Consider the following 21,202-nt stretch of genomic DNA (forward strand, 5'->3'; position numbering starts at 1 on the left):
TCTGCGACCGCTTGATCGTTGATCCAAGTTAAAATATTTTATTGATATTCATGGCATCCATTATTGTTATTATAAAAATTTCATTAATTTCACGTTATAGCCGAGTTGTTTATTCGCGATTTTTGAGTATTGCATGTTCTTAGCTTTGATAAAATTCACCTCTAGCTTACTATCAAGCTGAAAAAAGTTGTTATATTTCACTAGATTTATTTATATTTTTTGAACATTTGATAAAATTTGGGTTCTAAGTTGTAACAGATAACTTTGCGTCAAGCATTTTGAAACAAATCGCAAATTTGTTACTGAACTTTGCACATATTAAAAAATCTGTGGCACAAGAATATCAATTATGAAACAATTTTGAAGCGCTGACGTTGTTATGAACAATCGCATGAAATTATTATCTAATCCATCTCTGGATTAGATAGGATTACATTGTAAAGTTTATTTGCCTTCACAGAATAATCTCAAATCACCGCTGCTGAGCAGGGAGCAAGCCAGTAACCGCCGGTTGATTTGAGTGAGCAATCATTCTTGAACTATAAGCTTATATGAGTACGCCAGCACCAGTTATTGATACTGTGGCGAGAAGAGTGGGGTACTGGCAAGAAAGCTGAATGTTACATTTCGCTAACTTTTGATGAACTTGAGATACGAAGAGCAATAGAATAACGTGTAGTATGGAACGCCGTTTTACTATTTAATCGCAAAATATTTTTAAACACAATTCAATTTATTTTATAATTTTCAATTTTGATTACATATTTTTTTGGTAATTTCTTTCCAATCATTAATAATACATAAAATTAATCTATCACACTTTAATATGTTGTGACAGATGTAATATTGATTTTTTGTGGTAATTTAATTTTAACTTAATTTTTTTTCTGACATTTAATAGTAAAACGGCGTGTCATAGTGTACTATCATGAACAGAATATTATGATGACCTCACCTCCGTTAAGCTGGCACCAACACAACGGAAAATCAAAAAACTAACTATACCACAATTTTAGGCTCATTTTAGGCTAATTAAATGCCACAATGCTGAAATTCATGCTCTTCAAAAAACCGCAAAAAACGGTGGTGGTGCTAACTTAACATTAAGCCAACACAATCACACCTAAAACTACGAAAGGGAAAACAATCCCTAGAAAATGAATACGCAGCAAATTCAGGTTGATTTGAGGCTCGTGAAATGTTACCGTGAGGAATGTTTAAGATTGAAAATACTTTTTACAAAAAACGGTGCTAGTGCTCGCGTTGAGCCAGCTGACATTAGGCCAGCATAATCATACCAAAAACTAGGAAAAGAGGCAGAGTTTCGAAAACGTGATTGTGTGAGAATTTTAGGCTCATTTCAGGCTGATTATATACGACAGTCACGAATTTTGCGCTTTTGAAAACTACAAGAAAAGCGCAAATCGGCATTGGATTGACGTCAAGTCAGTACCGCCACGTAAAAAAACAACGAAGGAAACTTTCGAATAAGTGATTATTCGCGAATTTTAGGCTCATTTAGGGATAATTATATGCTACAGTCACGAATTTTATGTTTTCGAGAAGAATGAAGACAAAAAAAAAAAAAATGTTATCTGATACCTTTTTTGATGATACGGTTTTATCTTTTTACAGATGTTCTTTTTGACGCAAAAGTCATAACATTGACTCGATAGATTACAGTTTCGGAATTAAAAATCCACAAGACTGGAATTCAAAATCGTGCTACCCGAAAGGATGTGAGCTAGATTTTTTTTTATTTCTAGTATGATTTGGTTTTTTCAAAAGCCAGAAATTTGGGACCACTCTACATGTTGAGCCTAAAATGAGCCTGAATCGTTGCGTGATCGCTCTTTGGAAATTCTTTCCCCTTCCCTAGTTTTCGGTGTGGTGGTGTTAACTTAACGTTACCGTAGCACCTATACTATTTTTTTTTCGTCTTTTCGAAAGCACGAAATTTGGAACTAGTGCGTATGAAGAGCCTAAAATGAGCCTAAAATTCCTACGTGATCGTTTTTTCGAAATTCTTTCCCCTTCATTAGTTTTCGGTGTGGCGGTGCCGGCTTAATGTTAACTTAGCACCATCACCGTTTTTTGCGGTTTTTTGAAGAGCATGAAATACGACATTGTGGTAATTATTTAGCCTAAAATAAGCCTAAAATTGTGGTAGGTATAGTTAGTTTTTCGTTTTTCCGTTGTGGTGGTGCTAGCTTAACGGAGGTCTATACCTCACCATTCTGGTACATTTTGGCAAAAGGCTTAAGTCAAGTTCTGTCTATATTTGCCACACAAGTTTGTGTATGAAACGTGTATGATTTGAAATCAATCATGATTGACGATAATATCAGAATAGTATAACGATAGGTGTAATGTTTAAGCACGAATGCTAACAATAAGTCGAAACAGAATCTTGTACGCAATTTAAACTTCAGGAGAAATAGCCTTGTCCCCAAAGTTAACCCTCGGAGAACACACAAAGTCTGTCAGACCCTGTCCTCAAGTTCCGACTGTAACACTATTTTGTCTGAATTTTTTCAAACTATTACCCAAAATATAAAAAATTACATAATTATATTTCTTACAAAATTTCCTTTTATTTATAGAAAATTTTGTATTCCGGAATTTTTTTGTCGAAGTTTCAATGTTTCTAGCGAGTCATTTCAAATACGGGGTTTAATCCTACAACGTTTAAAGGATATCTGAGATTTTCCTCGAGTCAATCAAGTATTTTTGAAATAGTGGACCGTACAAAAAGGCACACAGTCTTACAGAACCAGAGTGTTCTCCGTGACCGCAAAAATTGTACTCCGAGGGCTGAGGACGCGTGATTATAGAGCCTCATTTTTCGTTACTGGAAGTGGACGACTAACTGAAAATTGTTCGAATTCCGGCAGGACATTGCGTTTTGTTGCGTCACTTTTCAACAATCATCGCACTGGTCAACAATGATTTTGTTGCCCTTGATATTTGAGTGGTCTTAATAAGATTTGATCTCGACGACCCTGAGAGTAAGCGTAGTTTTTCTAAATTGGCTATTGTTATTTATTTTATTGACATTGGCATATATATGACTCAGCAAAGCAATATTCAAATGAAAACTTGGACTTCTATTTTATATCTACAATTTATCGAAAAAAATATTATGGATGGCTTTAGTTATACTGAATTTATTCAGACAAAAGCGAAAAAAATATAGAAATTAAAATACTTTTTTGAAACTTCTCTTAGCTTCAGTTTTCTATAGATTTTCTTTTATAATATTTTTGGGAACTATTCCTTTGTAGAGTCCTTTGTAGACTATACCTTTGTAGAGTAATCTGTCATCATGTAACTATCTCGCCGACCCTGATATCTTTCCTTCATTTATCAACTTGAGGCGTGATGAACACGTCTCTCCATACCGAAGGCAACTAGGCTGGCTCACTGTCAGATCTAGGCGACTATATTTTCTTGGAATCACTACTTACGACATATTACAGGGAAACTCTCCGGCTTACTTAAAAGAACTTTTTACTAGGCCTCAACAATCTGAACGTCCCTCTTGACGCCATGTTCCGTTAGTTTTTTATATACCGGCGTATCGTACATGACCTATTGTATCTTTCCGCAATTTATTTATGGCACTCCCTTCCCAATGAAGTTACCTCGTCCTCGACCATCGCGATCTTGAAGAGTCGCCTTTTAGCCTACCTCTTTGTTCGTGATATGGATATGGATATGTCTACTTGAATTTTATTTTAACTGAATTTACTTTTTGTCCAAGCCGGCTCAGCTCTGACTAGTCACCGACCTTTTGTGTCTTATTGACTATCGCAATTAGTTCCTAATTAATATCAGGTTAGTTATGTTCACCATATTCTATCATTGGTTGCTTTATTTTATTTTATTTTAGTTGAAGTATATTGTCAGAATTTATTACATTATTATGTTACCGTATTTATCAGAATTGTTAATATCAACTGTACCGTAATCTACTTGCCTAACGGTTTACCAAGGCATAATATACAGTACACCAATCAATCAATCAATCAATCCTTCATCACTCGCAAAGCCCGGTGAAAGCGTTAAGATCTGACTTCCATCTTTCATTGGAAAATCTTCCGAAACCAACCCCTCTCTTTCAATACCAAATTAACGTAAAAAAAGAGCCAATTTGATATAATTATGATGTCATTAGTGAATTCTACGTCGTCAAATATCAAAATTCACGAAAAATATCGAAATAAAGAATTTTTTTTCTTAATGTTTTTTTGAGCTGTATTATTACTTGACATGATTGGACTCTTTTAAACCCTCAAAGTATCCACATACGCAAAAGCACGGACAAGAAAGCCAATCTGTCGAAAATTGTGATATAGACGATTAATTATTATATGTCTGGTCTGGCAGTGCATTAAGTATGAAAGCTAAATCTTCACATTCAGAGAAAAAGGCTGTTCTATGTAGGATAGGATTTCATGTGGGCATGGAACTTATTGCATGATTTGAAAATCAGGTAATGCATCATAACGTAAAATGTCACATGATTATGTGTGCAAATGACGTTTTATTTTATAATAAGATTATGCATGATGCATTAGTCGAACAAGTGATCATTTAATCCATTTGCTCTGCCTCCACAGAATCACAGAGCGCTGCTATGTCGACGCCCCTACGAGGACGTGGCGCGAGAGCCGCCGCCCTAGTCGCCCATCAAATCGGGAAGAACTCCCGTAAGTTAATATCATTTATTGGCATATTTGCAGTGTATGTACGTAAGTTTGTCGTAAATAAATAGTTGAATCCGTTTGCAATTGTACACAGTTCACTTTAATTAGAATGCGAGTTGATACGTTTACTGGTCACTGCTTCTTTCATAGCGTTACCGGAAGATAAGCTTTACGGTTGTGTACATTTATATTTTTTGACTGACGCACTATTATACAGGGTAGAGAAAAAATATGTGAACACTTAAATAATCGTTAGGGGTGGTCAACAGATAATTACCAAAATGAGGTCTTACGTAATTTTCAATAAAAGATGCGAAGAAGTGACCTTGAATTTGACCTGGAGTCACAAACTCAAAATCATTTCAAGCACGACTTATTTAAAAAAAATATAAATCCCAATTTTTGACAACTCATTTTTGTTGTTTGTCACCGTGTTTGACTCTGCCACCGTCCTGTACGTGGCCCGATCATCCTGTCTGGTTCTATTCAGTGAAGAGCCATCCGAACCAGTCGGGAGACTGTCTGCGCCACGTTTAGCACTATATCAGAGATCTTCAGGTTGACCTTCGAATGACCGTGAACTTTCACATGAAGGTCAAGTTTCAGATCATGATCAGATCCGCCTGACGGAGCCTGAAAACTTTTGGTTCATGTAATTTCCACGAAAATAGATATTCTTAAAATTAACCTATTATTGTTTTATAGAGCTATTTCGACCCTTAGGAGTTGCTAGAAGTGAAATTGTTCGCTCTATCTAATTTCGGAGCGAAAATAATGGGCATCTACTTTAATAGAATGGGACCCTTGCAATGACCTTGAGATCGTACCTTCAGGTGACATCCAGGGTCAACATAGAATTATTTGTTGAGAATTATAAAAAACCTGACGTGAGATATTTTTCGTTTAACCACTCCTCACTAATTACTCGGGTGTTTCCAAACTTATTTCCCAGCATGTATATTGCGGCTGTTTGGCGTGTAATTGAAACTTGTAACAATATTTAATCAGTGAATCAACCATCAAACACTTTGGAAAAGCTATTTTGTCATTCAATATTGTTTTTCATGAGAAGAAAGTGATATTAGCGGCTTGGAGGAAGGCGAGCGCCAGCATGACTCTCAAGGACAAAGAGAGGGCACGGGCCGAGGACAAGGAGAATGGAGGGGAAGAGGACAAGGAGCGTGGAGAGAAAAAGGACAAGGAGAATGGAGGGGCAGAGGACTAGGCGGATGGAGGGAATGAAGTTGGGAGGAGGAAGAGGTGATTCCGGGAGAACGGTGATCAAGGGAGACGTGGAGGATATTGGCGCGGACGTGGCGGGCAGTATTCAATACAACGACATCAGCCATGTACGGCATCAAAGTATTACAAAAATACAATAACATACAATTATAATTATTACTTGGCAGAAGAAAAATAAACTGAAAAAAATTATAATGAACGTATTGATTTCAGAATAACCATACATGACTCTAATTTCTTAGATCTCTTAGGAATTCGTCTCATCCCTATACAATCTTTATGTCGATATTGAATAGCTTGATTACTCGTTGCGATGTCAAAAACGGTTTTTTCGCTCTCGAACGAAGGCTTTTCATACCGGATGTACCCGTCCCATTTTTTGAAAATTATCGTACTTCCGGGAATAGTTTGTGGTGTTGCCACACACACCCCCTGTCAATATTAGGTGCCACATTTACTCGCGTCGATGTTAAAAACGGTTTTTTCGCTCTCGAACGGAGGTTTTTCATACCGGATGTACTCGTCCCATTTTTTTAAAATTGTAGTACTTCCGGAAATAGTTTGTAATGTTGCCACACAGATCCCTTATCAATATTAGGTGGCACATTCACTCGCGTCGATGTCAAAAATTGTTTTTTCGCTATCGAACGGAGGTTTTTCATACCGGATGTACCCATCTCATTTTTTGAAAATTATCGTACGTTCGGGAATAATTTGTAGTGTTGCCACACACACCTGCTATCAATATTAGGTGGCACATTCACTTGGTTCACTAGCACGATTGAAGATATACGATTTGTCCGGTTGAGGTGGTTTTCTGTTCTTAGGGCTCTTTTTGGGGGTGAATTGTGATGTTTGACACATTTTTTCGTCCTTCAAATCTGTAGTTAAGTCTGAGAAATTCGATAATCCCATTTTCAAAAAACCGTTCGACGAACGATCCAAATTTCAATTAGGTTCATTACGTCCGTCAATCTTCGTTTGCCACCTAATGGTATTCCGTCAGGGAGTTCCTGTCCTTTAAGCCGTGTTTTCAACTTGCGTATCTGATTTCCAAATCTTTTTTGAACATGTCCACAGCACTTGATCTTGTTGACTTCCACTTCAGGTCCGTAAGGCTTCGTTTTATTACTGCAGCATGGCTCTTGAGCTCTTCGTCAGCAATGTAGCGAACGTACTATGCATTGTACTTGTCTTTAGAGTGCTGGAATATCCTAATGACATCATTGACTCCTATGGTTCCGGAACAGCGAGTTATTCGGCTCATGTTTTTTTATGCCACAACTCCCATGCTGCCACAGTTTGTTTCCCCTTCTATTGGACACATGCGTTGCAGTAGGAAGACAAGACTTTGGGGTCGAATACCTGAAATAATTACAGAAACTCAACTAAGGTTCAAAAACAAGCATTGTAAGACGAACAGTAATAACTGAAAAGCTGAGGTAGAAGGATTCTACGGACAATTGGGTTACCCAAATTCTATTCGAACAAGAGATAGAACAAGAGATACAGAGAATTAGAATAAAATACCTTACCCATAGCACTCTCAATTACCGTACAAACACCATTCGCGATTTGTACCATCGCATCGTTTCTGCTATGTACCACGACACTTTAAGTAACGTTTCGCGTTTCTGGTGCCGTTGAAGCCGCAACTCTCTCTTCCATAACTTTATGGAAAACTGCATCGGCCACTTTGAATGTAGCTTCCACCATACGCTTGACAACCGCATTGTACGTTGGGTGTTTGACAGGTAGCGAAAGGTCCATTATGTCACAAAATGTTGCCAAGCTCTTCAAGTCTTGACCGATACAACGCATTGCTAATACGGCACGTGTATTTATTTCAAACATATTTCGTGTATTTTTCAATCGTTGGGCTGTTCTTAAAAGTTTTCATTTGGACACAGTTCTCGCATGCGATGCTGTGCGTGCTTCCCAGGCCTTCTAGTTTCAGTTCGGTCATAACTATCTACTCGCTATGCCTGTAGAATTATCATCTTTGTAATTCTCAGTTATTCTTTTTACCAAAGGCTGTTGAAATATTAGGAGCTTCCTTATTATTCGATTAAGTGTGGTGGAAGATATTTTTTTGCTTTGAACGGCCAACTGGGCCTTTTACGCTTACGCCGTAACTCCGCTCTTTCTGTTTCATACTTCCGATTTTACTTCCACCAGTTTTTTCATATTCTGGTTTTTTTGTCCAGCAGTTTTTTTTTATAATAAATAAATAAAATTTTTTGTAATAAGTCTTTCCGCGTCCAGTTTAGGTTAGAATCAAAACTCAATTGCGTTTCTGTAAAAGTAAGAGATTCATTTACACTATGTATTTACACTATGTACAAAACTCACTAATAACCTTAGTTCTTACCTGTAAAAGTAAGAGAAACAACATTTAAAACTTCTAATTCCTATATTTTATTTCTATATAAAGGTCCCGTGATAACCGCTATCTCATTCGTTCAACGTTGTTGAATATTTTCTTTTTGAATTTTACTCTCTCAAAACTTACTGGTCGTCTCCCCAAGCCCGTGCTCTACCGCGCCATCGGTCGGTGGCCTTCGTCGGTAACGCGGCAGATTCAAAACTTGAGAGAAGCATGATACAAGTACACGAGTGTCGTGATTTTCTTTACACATAAAATCTGCAAAAAAAAACAAAAAAACTTTCGCCGCATACACGCGTCGGTAGAAGTTTTTTTCGTGTATCACTAATACGATTTAGATACTTACTTTCAGGTTATTTTGTTGGATTCTGCGAATATCATGAAACACCATCACTCAATGTTCACACAAGCAAATGACAGTGACACGCTGGATATTTGGCACGATGAATCGCAGATTTTTGAGCGTTGAAAACTTTTGTTTGGGTTTTGTGATTCAGAACGGCTTCGATTTTCGTATCTTTGACAGGTCTCTAAAGCGCGCAAAATATCAGTACGTGAGAGGTGTGAGCGCGATGAAAGCAAAGCAACAGCGCTACTTGCACCAGATTGCTGAGGCTGGGTTCACATAGGCACGGTTTTCGAATGTTAGGAACAAGTGTTGTTTGAGAGATAGATTTGACCCTAAACTAGCAATTCCGAGCTGTACTGGTCTCCATTATTTTTCTTTTAATTCCAGGGCTTTGTGCATGATGGCACTGGTAGTAACGATTAGCTATTCAGTGAATCACACTACTGAGAATAGGAACGTAACATCCCTAACCCTGGATTCAGGTAATTTATTACATTCTACGTGGAATCTCGTGAGAGCAGAGTTTGTGGATACAAATGTAACGGCATTGACTGACAGCGAGTGGCAGAGTGGAATTTCAGCGGGTCACGAGGCGATCAAAGAGCGCGTGACAGCCAATGCTGGAGCAACACCTTTGATAAATCCATCGCCAAATTTCAGACACCAATTTGCCGTCAGTACCAGTGTATTTGCTGGCCAACTAGCTCTCGCTGGTCTTGCGGAAATAGCGGCAACACGAGTTATTGAGAGAGGCCGACTTTTGCTTGGAAAACAGTCATCGATCGGAGCATATTTTGATAGTGGTTGGGCATTGGATGGTAGGTGCAAAGAATTTGGAAATATTACCTGTCTAAAAAGCAAGTATCGGACCTATGATGGGACCTGCAACCATAAACGACAGTGGGGTTCTGCTTTCTCACCGTTCAAAAGGTCTTTACCACCGGATTACGGTGATGGACTTAGTTCGCCCAGGAAAGGAAAATCAGGCAAGAGTTTACCATCCGCTCGTGAAGTCAGTCTCCGTGTTCATTCACCATCTCCAAGTTCAAATCCATCATTCACTGTTATGTTAGCTGTGTTTGGGCAATTCTTTGATCATGATATTACGGCAACTGCCATAAGTCAAGGAACTAACGGCAGTTCCATAGCGTGCTGTCCTCCTGCAACTGGCCATCCAGAGTGCTTTCCTGTCCGCGTGGGACCAGGTGATCCGGTCTATGACGCCACTAACAGTACCTGCATGGAGTTTGTCAGATCAGCTCCAGCTCCTCAATGCAGAATCGGCCCACGCCAACAGCTTAATCAGGTGAGTCTTAGTACATACCGGGACAATCTCTTGAAACTATACATACAATGCGCATGCGCCAAATAATTCAATCTCATTGGTCGGTGAAATCGCCCCTCGGCGATGTTTTCATCTGCTGAGTAGGGTGCGAACGTGCACGAAATGAAACAACAGCTGTAAATCTCTCGCGCGTAAAGCCGTGGATTGAGGTTATGTTGCTGTTTATTTTTACGTAGCGTGAATTGTCTCAGAAGAATAGTATCGCTCAGCAATACCGTGGTCGATATCGGAAGATATTCAACCGCCGCGCCGCAATAAAGAATTTAACGAAAAAGCAAATATCAAATGATACAGAAATTGGGTGTTACTTATTGAAAGAAGAAATCTGAAATTCAATGCGAAATGTCATTTACAAGTGGGAGTCTGGACAAACAGAGGTAGGTCAGTAAAAACAACGTTTATTGTGAACAGATTTTTTATTTAGATAAAATTAAAAATGCGTCTCATTAACGATTTATGTTTTGTGCATTTTATTGGAAATTAGTAGTATCCAAAAATACCAAAAGATCCTGTCTGATAATAATAGCTTCTAATATTTTCAGGTACGAAATAATTCATTGTCAAAGCGGGACTAAATTTGTCAGGCATGGAAGCATGTAGGTAAGTTTCTAATTACATGATCTTTGACTATTACAATATTTTAACATGGATTCAATAATAGAATTCGTTTTTTTTTTCAGCAGGTTCGAAGTTTAAACTTTGATTCACACGAGGAAAATTATGCCTTACGTGATGGTCAAAACGTTTCGGTGGCAAGGATCCTGGTTTCTCGAGCGGTGCGATGATTATAACCATCGAACCTGGTTGTTCCGTCAGACATCAGGTGCCAGAGTGAATTTCATCAGGCCATCGGCACCTTCTCGACATCAGTTGATACAAAATTGAAGAGCGGGATATACTACAGATCATAATGGCTGAATATCCCATCAGTTTACTTTGATTGAGCAAATAGCGATAAGTTTGTTACTTAACCGTTGCTGCCAATTCATTCTACCGAGGAATCATTCTGTACACCATTGTAATTCAAGCATTATTATTGACCAGCATTGTTTTTCAAACATTATACCATTTAATTAGGTATCTTATTTTGAAGCTTACTTTTGAAGCTTACTTTGGCATTAAATTCAGATAAATAGTTTTTCAAGTCCTCAATTAGATTGTGGGGTTGAATTTTGCTAGGCAAACAGAATCAATCTAAATCTAGAATTGTTAAATAACTTCGGTTGAAAATGTCTTTAAATTTTATCTTTGTTGACGGTGTCATCTGGCTAGCTAGTTGCACGATAACTCAAAACCAAATGTAATTTTACACTCTATAGGGTCCTACGCTAGGACTGAAAGCTTGTGAATCTCCATTTACCGCAATTATTTCTGCATTTCATTTTAGCATTTTCTGGAGCAAAAAAAATCTGATTTCCAGATTGGAAATGAAACCTGAAACGCAAAAGTTATTCAGTAGTACGAATTGAAAACCAAGAATTTCATAATGGTTCCTGCAACAAAGGGACGCTTTCCAAATATCCTTGTTACAAGGTGATGTTCGGAGAACTATGAACAAGATGTTGTATCGGATTACATTATTTGGAAAAAAATCTTCATGAACTTCGTTGAAAATTAGATATTCATTTATTTTGATGGAACAAGGTACACAATCTTGAATACGTTAAGTAAATGTTCTCGTAATAATGTTCTGACATTACTCTAAAACATTACAGATAGTGAGATATTTAAATTTCTTGAACGCTCGGTTTAATGTCTCATTTTCAAAAGTGATAAACGTCAATATTACCGCCTGAAATGACAAGAGAGTGAGAAAGTTGCTTAGGTGCTTGAAAGTGGCGATGATCTTTGTACGTGTGATAAATTGAATAGGCAGATAAGAGTAGATATTAGAGATGTAATTATTTTGGCCGTATGCCTGTTGATAGAAAATGATTTCATTGTTATTTCTAATATATGAAATAATAAAAGTGATCAAATAAAGTGTTCCCACCTACCTGCTGCGTTTCTTCGAACCACCCAATATTCAAACAGATTTCTCATTTCAGTCGAATAAAGCCAATTTTCAAAGAGTATCAGCATCAACTTTCCGAGTCACTACCTCGACTGTTTGAGAATCTAACCTCAATAATTCGTATGAACTACATCGTCACCAGAAACAGAGTTTGACAGCTGGAACTCGGAGTGGCCAGCCTGCCCGAGCAGCCGATAAAACTCGCGCATTCGTATTGTATGTATAGTTTCAAGAGATTGTTCCGGTATATGGGTGATGCAGACAAGGTAATGTAGTAAAATAGTATTTCTGTAGCTGCTAAAACCACAAATAACCTTTTCTGATGAGCGTTCAATCATGAGCTAAGCGCAGCACTTTTATGGTATAACCTTTTCCACTATAACAAATGTATTGGACGCTTAATGCTGCAACCCAGTTGGTCAATGCGAGCTTCATTTATGCCTGTGTAGAACTCTGACGACAATCCTAATGAAGCGATGATTAAATTTTTTATATACATTTTGGGTGCTAGCTAAGAAAATTAGGTTGAACCAGATTCAAAAACTTCACACTGATAAGATAGAGTCCAGAATTAGTGAGAAATTTGGACCAGACCTGGCTGCATAGACAATTTCAGTTTTGGAATCGAGATATTTTTGGCATACTTTATAGGTTGCATCGATAAACAAGCCAGAATGAGGAACTATGGCCTTATTGCTCACACAAAATATACTATATGCCAAAATATACTCGAGTTTACTTCATATATTGAGGATTTCCTGATGATTTATTATTGATTTGTTATTCTTGTGGTTAGATGAGAAGAGCATCTGTCATGTTTTCAAGTTTTTCAGCATAGCGTTTTGAAGAATGCTTCAAATCAAAGAGTCGAAATTTCCATCAAAGCCGAATGAATTTTCGAAGAAAACTTACCTACACCTTGTATCTAAAACTTGAATTTTTGGAACCGTGCTTTCCCTCTGCAGTTTACTTCTTTGGTTTTTTCAACCATAATCAAAATGAAAAAATCCCAATTTTTCAATTATAATTACGGTTAAAGAAATAGTAGTTTACTTTCCACGACCCCACAAGGCTTTGAAATTCAGATCGTGGATGCAAAATATCGACGATTTTTGGGAGGAAATTAATGAATATTTTTTGTGTACATTTGTATTTCTAAACATCGAAAATTTATCAATACGGTTATTGGAAAATGTTGCAGAAAACCATTGACACTCCTCTTATCTTGAACTACGCATCTGGATGAATGAGAAAGAAAAATGTGTAAATATCAATTTTTGACTGATGTCGACTCACCGTGGTAGCGTAGTACGTAGCTTGTGAGACTGCGCAATATTGTACAATAACTTGGCAACCAAAAGTGAAGGACACGTGTTTAAAAAACCAAATTTAAGTTCAGAAATCTAGCTACACTTCGAGCGGTTGACCAAGCTCAAAAAAGTAGTTGCAGCAAATATATTCGTCTATAAAAGTAGTATGGCAATGGGGGTTCTGAGTGAAAACACCTTCCTTACCGACCGAGCCGCTCCGCGCACCCCAGACGCAACCCTTGAAGGTTACCCCCACTCTCGTCAGATGTAACGTGCTCTGCCGTACTGACTAGAGGTCAAAAACGTGCAACCTTACCGACAGTTGTATCGGTCGACGGTGAAAAATCGTACTGCCTTACCGACAATTCTTATCGGTCGAGGGTCAAAATCGTGCTGTTTTACCGACCAAAGGTCAGAGTCTCTATGTGGTGCTCGCCTGCCAACGGTAGAGGGCGCAGCGGAGGGCGTGAACTTTTTCACCGACTTGGATGTCAGTTACCCGTCCCGCATTCTTTTCCCACGATAGGACTGCTGATGTGTAACATCAACCACCCCCACATTCTTTTCCCACGTTATCAACCACGTGACATTCCAAAATTAATAGTTCCGAGAATTGTTTTTTATCCACTCGGATATCGCTGATGTGTAACCTCAACCACCTCACATTCCTTTCCCACGTTATCAACCACGCGACATTCCAAAATTAATGGTTCTGAGAATTGTTTTTCACTTACTCGGGTGTCGGTTTGATATCAACCACGTGACATTCCTTACCCCCCACCAAATTTCAAATTATGTGGTGGGGGAACGTTATATAAGTCAAAAGTGAAAACTTCATCGCCAGTCTGAAGCTGTTCTTCTTGCGAATGAGAAGTGCTTTGGAACAACAACGTGAATTGAAGAAACGACTAGAACTGCTCATCAAGAATATAGGAGAAGTAAAACATCTGCTGAAAATCAGATCTGACCTCAATCAACTCACAAGAGATTTTAAGCTCATACAACTCGACAGTAACGATCATGGACTTTTCAAAATTGAACCTGCCTGAAGGTCCTCCAAGAAGATGAAGATTTGTTCCAGAAGGTGACGACAGTTAGTAAGGAGATACGGTTGCATCTACGCTATCTTGGCGGACCGTACGGTCAACTTGAATGCGTACACGTGTAATCTGAGTATCACATTCAAATATCCAGTGTCCTGTGAAAGTCTTACGTTCAATAAACAAAAAAAAAAAGATAGAAATTATGAATATTTTTTCATTTATCGCCTGACCATCTTGTATACCTTTAATCCTACGTACGTTTTGTACCTTGTAATTGTATCAAGAATTAAGTCTTAAAATCTAAGAAAATGCTACTTCGAACACCACTAAGCAACGATGGAGGGTTTCGAGCTGCGTTTTCGTCTTGTAACTGTAATGTGAACTCTACGATGAATTTTGGACGGGTTCAGTCAAGACCAGAGTGCAAGGTCGACCGATAGCTGCGGTAGTATACATTCAGAGCCAAGGATCTGCGGTGTTGGGTTACTATCGCTCTAGGAATGCAAAACATAACTCGGTTTGAGTACAGCTCGGTCAAGGATGGGGAGCAAGGTTGAATCTTACATAAGCTTTGTATTGAAAAAAATTCTCTCTTAAGAGCTAAGGTGGAGGTGAAGGTGTAAAATTATTTCATGAATATTCTTTAAAAAACAGTTTTACTGAGTACAATTTTTAGGGTACAATTACTTCACAACGATAGTACAATAATTCTCTTCAACAGTATCATAACCAGGGTGATATATGCGCCAGGAATGCGAAACCGTTCTTGTAGACGCTTCTGCGCAGTAACATAAATCGTACACCCTCGCCATCCGAACAGTATGATGATTTTGTAGCCAATTTTGAACTATCAAAACGTTTTGTGCTGCACAGATTGCATTGGGTATTGTATGAACGTCGCATCTTAGAGACACAGCTGAAGTTTTTTGCAAGGTTTGAAGCGACGGACAGTCAAAGTCGGGCATATCGATGATTTGAACTTTCGGGACGATTTTGAGCAACCAATCTCGTTTTTCTTTTCCTTTTACGTACACGGTTTCAGCTTTGCACAGCCTGTCTTCAATGGTCCACTCAACTTGCTCAAACGGTATGGTTCCACAGCTCCAAGGTAAAGCGTGAAAATCGCGTTCTAACCAAGAATTTTGGCTTTTGTATTTGACGTCCAGTAAATCCCATTCGTGAGATGGCTTGAAGAAAAACATTGATGGAGATGCTTCCGAGTAGATTAAAATTATAGCCAATTCTTTTAATGCGAAGGTATTGTTGAAAGGTCTACGAAAGCCGTGTATGTCAACGATGAGCTCCATCTTTGAACTGTGCGAGATGGTGGAAATGGGTCAGTTTTCATACCAACTTTTTCACCCCACCACTGAGCGGGTTGTATTCGACGATACGATTGCGAACAATCAAGCAGTACGCCGATGTTTCAGCGGGAAAGTTGGCTTTAGCTTCAAATTCAAGACGGATGTCGACAGGTCAGTACTTGAAAGATTTGTTTTGTTTTGAACAGTCGATAACGAATAAGGGGACGTCTCGAAGGAATTCACTCTTTGTCAGCAACGGCTCGGGGTTCTTGTCGTAGTAGGTCGCTTGAAAGTTTGCGTACATCTCGTACAGGAGCGCGTAGAGATTACGACTTATGTTGAGGTTCAGGTTACCGTACGGGTAGGATTAAGAGTTTAAAAATAGCTCGACGTCCGCGATATTGCAATGATCGAAATGACTTGCGTTCTTGCCGGTCTTGTTCTCTCGACTTGTTTGGAAACCCAAAATGACGTAACGAGGTTTTTCAAGCTAAGTGGAAGTTTTCACAGTCCAAACGTGTTTCGATGTTGTGGGAAGTAAGGGATATTCGTACAATTCCCAACTGCGGAAGCTCATCGAAATAGGCGGATCTTTCTGAATGAAATTCAGTAGGTCAACTTTTTTCTGATCCGCGAGTTTCAAATACGGTATTAGCCATTCCACTGCATTGATCGTGATTTTGAATTCCTTCTCTTGAGTCTGCACGATAGCGTTGACGTCAGTTTTTGATCTCGTCAAAATTAACTCATGTTCAGCGTTGACAACGATCTTGCGGTAGTCCTCAGCGAAACCCAATATTATGCTGAGCGGTATCAGTACGTCAAAATTACCCTCGGCATCGGTCAATTTTTTCTTCTCTTTTACATCAAGCCATCCAGCGTTCTCCATCAGCCAATTTTGACCAGGGTGCATAAAAGCGTAACCTTTCATGAGACTTGTCAAGCCAACGTTCCTGCTTTTATCAATCTCAACTGCATTAATTTCCTAGCAAATTTCTTCAAACAGATGACAGACCGCGTTGTTCACGAGCTGTGTGTTTACAGTAGCTGTACTATCAGGTTTGAGGAGTCGTCCATGGATATGTACCGAACTTTTGCTGGGTAATATGCATAAATCCTAATGCTGAAGGATGATTCGAATTTCATCGCTGTTGTTGAGAGTTGACGAGGTGTAAGGTTTGTGAGCGTGAATCTCGTAATGCGCAACGGATTCGTCAAGGACGACTGGTGTTTGAATGTTTAAAATTTCTTCCTCCATGGTACGTAGCAGATGATAAAACAGCAAAATCTGATTTTTAGTTGTCGGAAATTCCTCTTCCAAAAGTGGTCAGTTTCAGACCCAGAGCTATCAGGAACTCCTCGTTTCGAGGTGTTAACGGTTCGAGAATCGATCGATGACTAACTTGATCGGGGCATGCCGACTTACTGATATACCTACTCTTTGACAGTCTGTCATATACAATTCCTATCGCTGATTGCGATTTGATATATAGTCCCACAGTAATAACTTCCCCACGAAAATTAACCAGAACTCCGTCTTGATCCACTAACCGGAGCAGAAGGTGATCCATGGTCCTGACGGTGATCGGAAGGTAAATGACGTGCGACGGTACTTCCACGATCTCATATCATGGTGGGAGAGTCAAAAAGAACTCGTGAATAGTGTGTAATTTGTGTCCATTGTTGTAGGCGCCCGTTGTAATGCTACACTCGACTCGCAACGCGTTGACCTTGAGTATAGTTACAGGCACGTCTGATTCGTGAGTTTTATCAACCTCTAATACACGTAGTGTGAATCACAAAACTTAAGAAATGGAATCATTTGGCTCAAATTTAATCGTGTGGTTGCATGTGATTTCGCTGCGTAATGTATTATTGTTGGGTTCAATGGCGAGCCTGATATCTGTATTTCTCAGCACGTTTTGAAGATACTTCTCTATGTCCTCGATCTCATAGCTGCTGGTAGGTATGGTGATCACTTTATCAGCTACGTAAATTTTATTGTGACCAACATCAACGTTGGAATCGAATTGAAGGTTAACAATTCCACCAAACCAAGAGCATAACTTTTATCACGAGCAAGTTCGATCGGTGGGAAATATTGTGCCTCGAGTATCGAAGAGGTTCCCGAAATCGTTAACGTTAACAAATCATCCATGACTGCGAGTGGTAGACTGACTTTGATGAATCACGCACCATGTTTATATAACTCACCACTTAGAAATTTCAGACACAAGTGTCCGCATTCAAATGTATCGTAATCCTGGTACCTCTCATGATTGTATTTGACGCTACCAACGCCGAGGTATTTTATGAGGTCTGAGGGTGGTTGAAGGTTGCCGAAACTGTCAAAGTAATCGATATTATTGTCGCGTTTCTTGTATGCAACCCAGTGTGTTCCCGGACCGTCTTTGTCGTCAAGGTTGATTATAGCTGACTCGTTTTTTCGTGGACCGTTTCCGGCCATTTCGTTTCGCATGAAAACACCGCGGAAATGCGGAATCTTGAAGATTTTTGCATATTTCAGCAAGTCCCAATCAGTCAACGCTCGACGTGGTGGCAGCGCATCTAGTTTTTTGAAAGATGGAGACCAAGACCTGTTCTGTACGGTTTCATATGAAGCCTTTTGCCCAACGTGATAGCTTCCATAGTTTTGTTGTGTCGTTTGCTCTCTCCCAGTTCTCGTTTATCAGCACTTGCATCGTTCACAGCTTTTGCTATACCTGCCGCACCACCGGCTAACGCGCCTGTAGCACTAAGTCCAGCGAAAATAGGAATCAGAAACGGTGGAAAACCACCGACTTTTGAAGGTACCGGTAGGACGCAGGGGGTTCGCACTTCACATTTACCACCCGCTTCTTTGACGGCGTTCTCAGCTCCCTTCAGCGCTGATTCGATAGCTACTTTTGCATCGTTGCTTTGAACCATAGAACGTTTTGCAGCATTCATAATTTTTCTCAAGGTCACATTTTCTGACTTTCGAATTCCGATTCCGAGTTCTGATTTTACTTTCGTTGTATTAGCTATTGCCCAAGCGACTGCCTTCTCACCCAAATTTGCGTCCTTTGTGAGAACCCGTTTCCAAGCTTTCTCAGCCAACACCGTATCAGCCTCGTTTCTAACTTCAAGATTTTCACGATTCTGCGAGTAAGCAATGTCGTGGTCCTTGCAAGCTGCGTCGAGAAGATTGATTCCCGGATCACCTCGCGCGAGTCGCTTTGTTAATTTTGTACCAGGCCCACAGTACTGATAACCAGGTACACGCATTTCGACTGGAAGGCTGCTGATGGTTTTATTCACCAGACTCTTGCCACGATGTTGCCGCCTCCTGCTTCGTTCACCTCTGTACGCGCTCATGTTCGTGCGTTGACTGAAGAAAAGTGCTTCAGAACGGGATATTTATAGCAAATCCGATCAGTCATGCCCAAGATGCGGTTTGAGAAACAACCTACTAAGCTTCCCGTGATGAATTTTGACAAACTTTCGGAGCAAAATGTCAAATGGCACAAACGGCACGGTGATTAACTTCCCAATAGTGTACGTGCAATATTCTGTGGACCGTCGAATTGAGGTAAAACTAATGCGTTGCTCACACTTATAACCCATCCCAACGGACTCAGATTTGAAAATATCTACATCTACTCGAAATTTCTCAACCAACCTAAATACCAATTGTTGAAGCAATTGTTGGACCATGTTGAGAATACAGAGTATTTTGCGTTTGCCGAGCGTGAGCGAGTGATTACACCGGAAGAAGCAAGGCCCAACTCAATAATCATATCTGACGATGTAGCGTGCGAGAAGCAGGGCAATATTAGAGCCTACTTTTGTATGGGTAGACATCACGACGTTGGCTGTTTCTATCTCTGTCAGACGTACGCGCGTATTTCCAAACATCTCGTGCGCGACAACTTACTCGTATTACTCGAACAAGACGATATGAACCTGAGACACGTATACAACGACCATGTAAACACCGACATGTCTTACACAGAGTTCAAAAGTGTGTGCTCTGCATGCTGGAACGGTGAGGAGTACGGGTTTCTGGTGATCGATAAAGACAGTGAGCTCAACGAAGGACGATAGAGGAGGAGATTCGGTTCTTTTGTGACCTTGGAAAAGGAATAAAATCTCGCGTTTCCGAGCGAGAGACGCAGTAGCGTTGCAGACTCAGTTGCGTCAACATGCGGAGCTCTGAAATTTCCAAGCAAAAAGATGTCCTACATCAGATCACTCAAGCAAGTGCTGCGATCCGTCGAAAACACAGATTGCTCAAGTCGGGCAAGGAATCTACGACTCAGAAATTGAGTGACGTTTTCAAACCAGTAGTGACTCCGTTGCAAGAACTGGTGAATGTTACAAAAGATACTAAACCTGTAAAACAAGAGGTGAAAGAAATTAAAGAAGAAATAAAGCAGATGAAAAATGAAACAAAAAATTAAACTGTCTCGGTAATGGACGATTCCTTTGCTTCGGCAGGAGATGAAACAATCGTAGAAACACCAGTCGAGAAAATCGAGGATGAGTATTTTGCACTGATGAGAGATGCGAAGACAAATGGTGAATTGGACAACGTGTACGGTGTACGCAACCTCTTAAACGGACTAATGATTGGTAATTCGTTGATATCTTTTGAGAGTGACTACATTCGTATTGGCGATACGCTTTATCCGAAAACGAAGGGTTTGCTGGAAGTTTTGTTCAAAAGAAGCCTGACGGTTCTTCTGTGAGCGTCGGAGATCGGAAAAATTTTAAAAACATAATCCTCGCAACGAACGCGCATAAAAAGTATTACTCATCCGATGGGGCTGTTCGAAACGATAAAAGTTACAAATTCAAAAATGTCATTGCCGAATTGATGGAATATTCCCCATCACCTCGCCGAAAGGGTGAAGGTCTACTTCCGCAAGCTATGATCACTCGACAAGGTATTGAAACGGAATACGTTTTCTGGGATGATCCGAACGAGTTAGTGCAGCGTCTTCGTTTACTCCTGGCATCTCAGGCAGCGGAAAATCCGAGTCACAATAACGAAATAATCTCCATTATCGAAGAGCTACGCGAAGCAGGAATCATTTATTGAGCAGCTTTCATCGTTTTTGCATTCATTACCGAGATGAGCGTCGACGTGTTTGGACGGCATCTGGATAAAGACACGGCCGCGAGCACTTGCGGTCCTCCGGGTGTCGGATTTCAAATCACAGCGGACGGGCATTACGATATACGGAACAAGAGACTGTGCAATGTGGCAGATCCCGCAGAGCCGAACAATGCTGTAACTTTGAAAATCTTGAAACGAAAATTCAATGTGCTGCAAAAACAAATCGGCAACCTTGATCAAATGATCAAAGCTTTGGAGATGACCACGGAAAAAGCCTTGGATACCTTCTACACAAACTTCAAAACAGGCAGAGACCTGTCGATTCGAAACGCTAAAATCATTTCCAAATTGGACACCAGACTCAGAGCGTTGGAATATGAACGAAGAAAAGCAAGCACT

At 39.7% G+C, this 21,202-nt stretch overlaps 1 protein-coding gene across 1 annotated transcript in view; it reads left to right on the top strand.

The window, feature by feature from the left end:
- The window catches only part of LOC107217222 (peroxidase), a 114,425-nt gene that overhangs the window by 55,395 nt on the left and 37,828 nt on the right, over positions 1 to 21,202 (top strand). Inside the window, exon 3 of the mRNA XM_046746103.1 lies at positions 9,074 to 9,992. Within this exon, the coding sequence (XP_046602059.1) occupies positions 9,074 to 9,992 (919 nt within the window). The remainder of the gene's footprint in view (positions 1 to 9,073; positions 9,993 to 21,202) is intronic.

This window comes from Neodiprion lecontei, chromosome 7, assembly GCF_021901455.1.
Source record: "Neodiprion lecontei isolate iyNeoLeco1 chromosome 7, iyNeoLeco1.1, whole genome shotgun sequence".
Classification (NCBI taxonomy): domain Eukaryota; kingdom Metazoa; phylum Arthropoda; class Insecta; order Hymenoptera; family Diprionidae; genus Neodiprion; species Neodiprion lecontei.